General features: G+C 35.5%; 1 protein-coding gene across 1 annotated transcript in view; it reads left to right on the top strand.

Moving 5' to 3' along the window:
• Positions 1-1,772: 1,772 nt before the first annotated feature.
• The window catches only part of GAD2 (glutamate decarboxylase 2), a 65,956-nt gene continuing 58,628 nt past the window's right edge, over positions 1,773-9,100 (top strand). The window contains exons 1-4 of the mRNA XM_072154119.1: positions 1,773-2,279; positions 3,406-3,465; positions 3,577-3,726; positions 4,818-5,051. Coding sequence (XP_072010220.1) covers positions 2,201-2,279; positions 3,406-3,465; positions 3,577-3,726; positions 4,818-5,051 — 523 coding nt within the window. The 5' untranslated portion in view covers positions 1,773-2,200. The remainder of the gene's footprint in view (positions 2,280-3,405; positions 3,466-3,576; positions 3,727-4,817; positions 5,052-9,100) is intronic.

The following is a 9,100-nucleotide window of genomic DNA, read 5'->3' as shown; positions in this document are numbered from 1 at the left end:
CCTACTAAGGAATGAAGTGATAGGTAGTGATGAGCTGACCTGAACCTACTAAGGAATAAGGTGATAGGTAGTGATGAGCAGACCTGAACCTACTAAGGAATGAAGTGATAGGTAGTGATGAGTAGACCTGAACCTACTAAGGAATAAGGTGATAGGTAGTGATGAGCAGACCTGAACCTACTAAGGAATAAGGTGATAGGTAGTGATGAGCTGACCTGAACTTACTAAGGAATGAAGTGATAGGTAGTGATGAGCAGACCTGAACCTACTAAGGAATAAGGTGATAGGTAGTGATGAGTAGACCTGAACCTACTAAGGAATGAAGTGATAGGTAGTGATGAGTAGACCTGAACCTACTAATGAATAAGGTGATAGGTAGTGATGAGTAGACCTGAACCTACTAAGGAATGAAGTGATAGGTAGTGATGAGTAGACCTGAACCTACTAAGGAATGAAGTGATAGGTAGTGATGAGCTGACCTAAACCTACTAAGGAATAAGGTGATAGGTAGTGATGAGCAGACCTGAACCTACTAAGGAATGAAGTGATAGGTAGTGATGAGTAGACCTGAACCTACTAAGGAATAAGGTGATAGGTAGTGATGAGTAGACCTGAACCTACTAAGGAATGAAGTGATAGGTAGTGATGAGCAGACCTGAACCTACTAAGGAATAAGGTGATAGGTAGTGATGAGCAGACCTGAACCTACTAAGGAATAAGGTGATAGGTAGTGATGAGTAGACCTGAACCTACTAAGGAATGAAGTGATAGGTAGTGATGAGTAGACCTGAACCTACTAAGGAATAAGGTGATAGGTAGTGATGAGTAGACCTGAACCTACTAATGAATAAGGTGATAGGTAGTGATGAGTAGACCTGAACCTATTAAGGAATGAAGTGATAGGTAGTGATGAGTAGACCTGAACCTACTAAGGAATGAAGTGATAGGTAGTGATGAGTAGACCTGAACCTACTAAGGAATGAAGTGATAGGTAGTGATGAGCTGACCTGAACCTACTAAGGAATAAGGTGATAGGTAGTGATGAGCTGACCTGAACCTACTAAGGAATAAGGTGATAGGTAGTGATGAGCAGACCTGAACCTACTAAGGAATGAAGTGATAGGTAGTGATGAGTAGACCTGAACCTACTAAGGAATAAGGTGATAGGTAGTGATGAGTAGACCTGAACCTACTAAGGAATTAAAGTGATTGGTAGTGATGAGTGGACAAAATGCAGGACGTCACTTTCACTGCATTTTGAATTTTCTCCGGCTTCCAGAAACATTGCATGGAATTTTAAAAACTGACAATAGGAAGTACAATTTGTTATGCAGAAAAACAAACCATCAAGCAGTGATGTACATGGAAAAATAAAATAGTTCCAGCGTTGGTGAGAAGGAGAGTAAAAATCGGAAACGCAAACAATGTGACAGGTATAGATAAGATAAACGGATAAAAAGATAGATAATGTAGATACATAATAGGTAGATCGATAAGAGATAGATAGAACAATGCATTATTATTATATATTTGTGTACAATTTATCTATGTGCATTGTGTATTTGTATTGTGTGTATATATACATATATACAGTGTATATGGCTATTATGGTGTGTGTGCAGTCATGTGTGTAATATCGTATGCAAGACACTAACAAAGAGCGTTTCTTTCCTCTAATGATGTCAGGGTGACGTCTTGCGGTGTCATTTTGTTGCTGTTCCGTGTCATTTGTCCTGGAATCACAAAAGACATCACTGTTCTCCTATAGGTAGATGGAAGGACTCCGGGAGGGGTAGAGCTCCTCTGTGTCTCACTATTGCTTCTAGTTCTGAGGTTGTGGTCACTTGGTGAAGTGCAGGATCAGATTCAGGACTGCGGAGAGCAGCTAGACAGAGGCAGCACCATGGACAGCTACGCATAGACAGCACAGGACTTCAGCACCAGGGACAGCTCCACATAGACAGCACAGGACTTCAGCACCAGGGACAGCTCCACATAGACCACCCAAGGTTTCAGCACCAGGAACAGCTCCCATAGACTGCTCTATACAAATCCACAGCTGTCTCCTGGTACATCTATCCCTACACTAGACACCGACCTCTACTTTGTCTCTTACTTTCTATGCTCCTGTCCAGGCTTCTCAGGAGTGACATACCCATTCACTGGCTGCCCACATTTGCTGGTGATTTCAGGGGTCGGGATGGCATCTCCCGGCTCAGGATTTTGGTCTTTTGGGGCAGAAGAAGGGAATAGCAGTGAATCTGACAACCCAGGTTCAGGTAAGGGGGAATTGTGGGGCTTATGTACATGTGTGTGTGTACCTGTAGTATATATATATTTATATGTGTGATGAATATTGGAATACTTAAAGCAGTGATTGAGTGTTTAAGCAAATGTGGATGAGGATAATGTATGCACCGCAAATGTACAGGTAATTATGCTGAAAGAAGGGATGAAGGAAGGGAGGGAAAGAATTCAAAAGAAGAAAGAAAGGCAAGAATAGGGAAAGAAAGATGAGGATACATGTGCAATGTTGGTATTGTGAATATGTTTATTGTATTAAAGGAATTGCTTAAAGAAAAGCAAAATGGAGGGTGGTGTAAGGGAGATTGAAAAGAAGAAATCCAAACAAATCAAAGAAATAAAAATAAATACAAGGTAAAAGAAGGGAAAGAAGAGGAAAGAATTTAAAAAAAAAAAGAAAGGAAGAAAATAAAGGCAAGTATGAAGGAAAGGAAAAAGGGAGTGAGGTGAAAGGGGAGATTGAAAGAAGAAAGGAAGGAAGGTAAGAGAAAGGAAGGAAGGAAGGAAGGAAGGAAGGAAGGTAAGAGAAAGAAAGGAAGGAAGGAAGGTAAGAGAAAGAAAGGAAGGAAGGAAGGTAAGAGAAAGAAAGAAAGAAAGAAAGAAAGAAAGAAAGAAAGAAAGAAAGAAAGAAAGAAAGAAAGAAAGAAAGAAAGAAAGAAAGAAAGGAGATGAAAGAATTGGAAAAACAGATAGGAGGGGAAATAAAGCAAGTACGGAGGAAAGGAAAGAGGGAGGGAAGTGAAAGGAAAGAAAGAAGGAAAGAAAGACAAGGGAGAGAAAGTAGAAGAGATAATTGGAAAAACTGAATGGAAAACAAAAAGCAAATATGTAGGAAAGAAAAGAAAGATTAAAGGAGGACAAGAGGGAAAGAAGGAAAAACAGACCAAATTAAAGAGAGAGAATCAAAAAAGGAACAAAGGAGATGGAATTAAGAAGAGAAAAAGAAAAAGAGAAAGGAAGAAAGTAAGGATGGAACAATAAATAAAGGGAAATTTGAGAAGAGAATGAAGAAATGTATTATAATATCTGATATCTCTATCTTATTTTCATATGTGATATTTATTTTATTAACAAATATTTTATGGTTCTTTTCTCTTGTAGCTAAAGCCTGGTGCCAAGTTGCTCAAAAATTTACAGGAGGAATCAGCTCAAAATTATGTGGTGAGTATAAAGAATGGTCCTACAATATACACAGCAGCTTCTCTGCAAAGTAACATGGAGATGATGGAGAGGATTTTTTCTTCTGATCTAAGTTTGCGTCTTCTTGTCCAGCTTTACTTTATGGAGAGGGCGAAAAGTCAGCAGACCTGGCAAACAAGGATGAGCTGAGTCCTGGGGAGAAAGGGAACGCATCCAACTATGACAAGAACACCTACAGCTGTGAGAAGGGAGAACTCAACTTCTCCTTATTATATTCAACAGGTACGGATTTCACATGGCTGTTTATAGATATCTTATGTCCTGTATTTTTCAAGACTATTTTTAAATTGTATTTTATAGAAAGTTAGATTAATCAAAGAATAGATGATTGATAGATAGATAGATACTGCAGATGATAGATAGATAGATAGATAGATAGATAGATAGATACTGCAGATGATAGATAGATAGATAGATAGATAGATAGATAGATAGATAGATAGATAGATAGATACTGCAGATAATAGATAGACAGATAAATAGATGGCTAGATAAATATATAGAGAGACAAATAGATAGATAGACAGATAGATAGATAGATAGATAGATAGATAGATAGATAGATAGATAGATAGATAGATACTGCAGATAATAGATAGACAGATAAATAGATGGCTAGATAAATATATAGAGAGACAAATAGATAGATAGATAGATAGATAGATAGATAGATAGATAGATAGACAGATAGATAGATAGATAGACAGATAGATAGATAGATAGATAGATAGATAGATAGATAGATAGATATGAGATAGATAGATAGATAGATAGATAGATAGATAAGAGAGTTGATAAATTATGGTGAATAGATTAATACACAGATACATTATTGATTGATTGATTGATAGATAGAAGATAGATTAGATACAATGCTGTAGAGATTATAGATGTAAATATAATTGGAATAACATTTTTTTTAAATAAGTAGAACATATTTGTATCCAGTTTTTAAGTTTGAATGCTTATTTAAGACATAATTTTTTTATTATTTTGTTTACATCTAATATTGAAACATATAATTTATTTTATTTTTATCTACAGCTTTTATAGACCCAAATACACACAATTTTAAAGGCATAATAAGCTTTATATATCAAAATGTATTCAAAGGTTTTATATACAAATACAGAAAATACACAAATATGAAAAGATTTAAGAATTGCATATAATCATGTGACACAATACAAAAATAGGGGTGTCATTATTGTATTGTATCCACATTATTATAATATTTATCAAATACTTTTGTGCAACAAAGAAAACCCTTTTTTTTTGTTTACTAAATTTATTATATTTCTCTAAATTTTCAGATCTCTTACCTGCAAAAAATGGAGAGGCAGAGACCCTGCGTTTCCTGCAAGAAGTGATAGACATTTTATTACAATATGTAGTCAAAACCTTTGACAGGTCTACCAAAGTGATCGATTTCCACTATCCAAATGAGCTGCTTCAGGAATATGACTGGGAATTGTCCGACCAACCGCAGAGTTTGGAGGGGATTCTGCTTAACTGCAAGACCACCCTGAAATATGCTATTAAGACAGGTAATGTGGCTGTTTCTTTGTATCAAGCTTTTACTTGGATGGTGACTTGATAATTGTATGTAAAACAATAGACAGAATTAGATTGTGGCGTCAATATAATCCAAATTTTAAGAAATAAGAATTTTCAGGAATCCATTTCCTGTTACGGAGAGTTATATTTCTGTATGTGACTTTAAGTGAAATCTGAACTCACTGTACTTTGTATGATTTATAAAATTGCAGATTATTTTCACCAAAGGGCTCTTCTTCTCAAGTACAGAGCAATGCACAGATCAAAAAGACAGCAATGTTTCAGTCTGGTGAACCCATTATCTGCACTCATTTAGGATTACTGTGTATTGGCAAATGCCCATTGCTCGTCAAGAGATGGAATCAAGAGATTTTTTTAGGATATTTAGAGAAATCTATCTATCTATCTTGAAAAAGGTGTCCAACACCTTTCCATTCGTTATCTATCTATCTATCTATCTATCTATCTATCTATCTATCTATCTATCATTTATTTATCTCTCTCTCTCTCTCTCTCCCTATATATATACAGTATCTATCTATCTCATATTTATCTATCTCTTATCTATATATATATATCTGCAGTATCTATCAGCTGTCTATTATTTATCCATCTGTCTATGTACAGTATGTATCTATGTATCTATCATCTATCTATCTATCTATCTATCTATCTATCTATCTATCTATCTATCATCTATCTATCTATCTATCTATCTATCTCATATCTATCTATCTATCTATCTATCATCTATCTATCTATCCATATGTATTTTGGATTATTTTTTAATCCATATAATCTAATAATTTGATAAACTGGCCAAAATGTTACTTTAAAATCTTAATATATTATACAGTATTTTAAATACACAACACAAATATTTACATCGCTATGTATTGTTTTACAGAAATGTTCTGTTTTTTCTATTAAGTTATTACATTTCATATAAAGGTTTGTTCTTTTGTTTAATTTTTTTGGATTTTTTTGTAAAATATGAACATGCTTTTTGTTTTGTTTTTTTACATTTGTTTATGGTTATCAAATTTTATCAAACCCTATATATTTTTTCAGAGCTCTGAATATATATACAATATTATATATATTTTATTTTATATAATAAAATATTACTGAACACATTTAAGCTAAACTCCCAAGATGTGGTATTATATGATTTTATTTTATCTAATTTTTTCATATATTTTTTACCCTATTTTTTTTTATATTTTACTTTGATGATTAAATCACAAAAAAAAATTAGGGGTCATGAAAAACCTCATTTTTGCATATATTTTTCACCCTATTTTTATATTTTACACTATTTTGTCCTTTTTCAAATCACCATTATTATTTCTTTTGTAGATATTTTTTATGCTCTGTTTTCATTTTTTAAAATTGCCTTTATTAATTATTTTCTTAATATATTTTTATGCTACACTGTGATTTTTTCCACTTTTTCTTCACTGTTTGTTTGCGTTCAGTGAAATTTTACCTAAAGAATTTATAATTAATGTTAAAAAAATAAAAAAATTGTAGAATTGCAAATTTTGTGACCTTCATGATAGACCCTCAGTCCATTGTTAATATTTTTCTGAGATTGGATCTGTCATGTGTGACCTATTTATTCACCCGTGTGTAACCGCCGATGCCTTCTACCAGGCTTATTATGGTACAGTCCTCATTTTTTAGTCACAATGATGATTTGTATCATTATTTTAATCATCTATCACGTAAGGGAAAGGGATTGAGTGTCCTCACTGACACAGCCGCGCAGGTTTTGCTCACGCACCTTCAGAAGTGCAGCCATTTTCTCACTCTGATATGATGTTACGTTCCAAAATGTAACATCCCCATATCCAGGGATGTAAGAGCAAGGACAAAATGGCTTCCCACCAAGAAAATTGGATTTTTTTTTTTCGTGCAGGTGTTATGTAAAAGAGCTGATGATCCCCTAATAATAGGCGTGTAATTATAGACTCAAGTCCTATGTGCTATAACCGTCATGTATATCATAGACCCTGATTTTGCGATGATTCTTAATGGTTCGTGAAATGTTCTTATTTTATACTAATTTACACAATTGATTCTATAAGTCATCTGTTGATTTCTAGGATTGATAGAGTATATGGCATTCATGTGTGAAAAATCAAGCCAATTATTTTATTCTTGTGGACGTGTGAGGGATAATTGTAAGAATGGAATAGAGAAAAGACTTGGAGATTTATCAGAAGTGTCTGAGGTAAAACTGTTCTAGTTGCCCAAGGCAACCAATCAGAGCTTAGCTTTCATTTTCCCACAGCTGTTTATAAAATGAAAGCTGAGCTCTGATTGGTTTCCATGGGTAACTAGAACAGATTTACCTCAGAAACTTGATGATAAATGTCCCACCGAAGAGATCTGCTCTGCCACCTTTGGCCAGGGGCAGTACTGCAGTTTTCTTGTCTATTATGTCTTGCTTTATCCTTATATTTTGTTTAAATATAATTTTCTCAGCTTTATCCTGTGTTTCCCCCATGTACATTGCATAAATAAAATTTCATCAAGATCCATCATGAAAAACCAGGGACATTACTCATAGATCCAGACATCTTCTTATATTTGTTATCCATGGCCTCCTTCCTTCTAAAATCAACAGGGGGGGAGGGGCATTACCAGAGTCCCTGTGTGCAGTACCTTCACAGTCATACTGAGCAGGAGCACTCCCCCCCCCCCCCCCACTGTGTCAGATTACATCAGAGGGAGCAAGTGGGTTGGGTTAGACAGTGTAACAGCCTGTGAAGCTACAACACAGAGGGGCTCTGATAATGCCCTCCAGAGGTTGATTTTTATAAGGAAGGAGGCCATGGATGTAGATATAAGAAGATTACTACAAACCCAGTGCCTGGATCTATGAGTAATGTCCCTGGTTTATCATGATGTTAGTTTACCAGCTCCTAAATAACGTGACAAGCAAAAACTATTTGCGTAGAGCTCTTTCTACATTTCCCAGGTCTTACTTTTCTTTATGTGACTCATCTGTCAGAAAAGAAAATGTATTTTTTATCTTTATGCTCCTTGGTGCAGTGGAGGTGGAGCCTTACTTGGCAGAGGAGCTTTTTACTTTATGTTGTCCATTGCTACCCAGCGAGGCTTCGTTACACAATGGGGGTCATTTATCTTTAGTCAGGACATTTGTGTGAGTCTTTTATTGTTTGTTTCCAGGTTTCGGACTTTTATGATTTATCTTAGAGGTTGATATAACAGGCAGCTGAGTTTCGGGGGTCTTTGCGACTATTGAAAAGTCACACAAAAGTCACAAAAAAGTCTCAAACTTTTCTGCAACTTCTTCTAAAGTTTTTCCCATGCTTGGTCAGGATTGGAGTTTATTTGTGACTTTTTAACCACGATTTTCATCCAAAGTTGTGACTTTTTGATACGTTTACATCAGGATTTTAAAGATATGCAGTGTTTCAGGTGCAAAATTCTTGCGCCTATTCTAACTTTGCTAGTCAAGTGGAAAAGTCACAAATGTAAGCGCAAATATATCAAATGTGCCAAAACAAAGCGCAAAAATAAGAGATAAAAAAGAGAAAGATAAATGACTGACATCTACCATAGAAATTTTTAGGGAGAGATTTATCAGAAGAGTCTGAGAGCAGAACTGTTCTAGTTGCCCACGGCAACTAATCAGAGCTCAGCTTTCATTTTCCCACAGCTGTTTAATAAATGAAAGCTGAGCTCTGATTGGTTTCCATGGGTAACTAGAACAGTTTTACCTCAGACACCTCTGATAAATCTCCCCTCAAGTGTAGAAAGAAAAGGTGTGCACCAGCAGTTATGGCTCCACCTCCAGTGCATTGAGAAGCTAATTTACATACAACCACAGATCACTAAGAAACTGAAAATATACACCTGGAGATGATAAAATGTCCAACACTTGTTGGCACCGCCCCCTCCACACCCACCTAGCGCACAAAGAGTAGAAGTCGCAATTCACGGCGTCTTAAGCACGAATTGGACAAAATTAACAGCTGTTTTCAGGCTTACAAGCTATGATAAATGT

The sequence above is a fragment of the Engystomops pustulosus genome, chromosome 5 (genome assembly GCF_040894005.1).
Source record: "Engystomops pustulosus chromosome 5, aEngPut4.maternal, whole genome shotgun sequence".
Classification (NCBI taxonomy): domain Eukaryota; kingdom Metazoa; phylum Chordata; class Amphibia; order Anura; family Leptodactylidae; genus Engystomops; species Engystomops pustulosus.
This window is presented reverse-complemented; position numbering and strand designations above follow the sequence as displayed.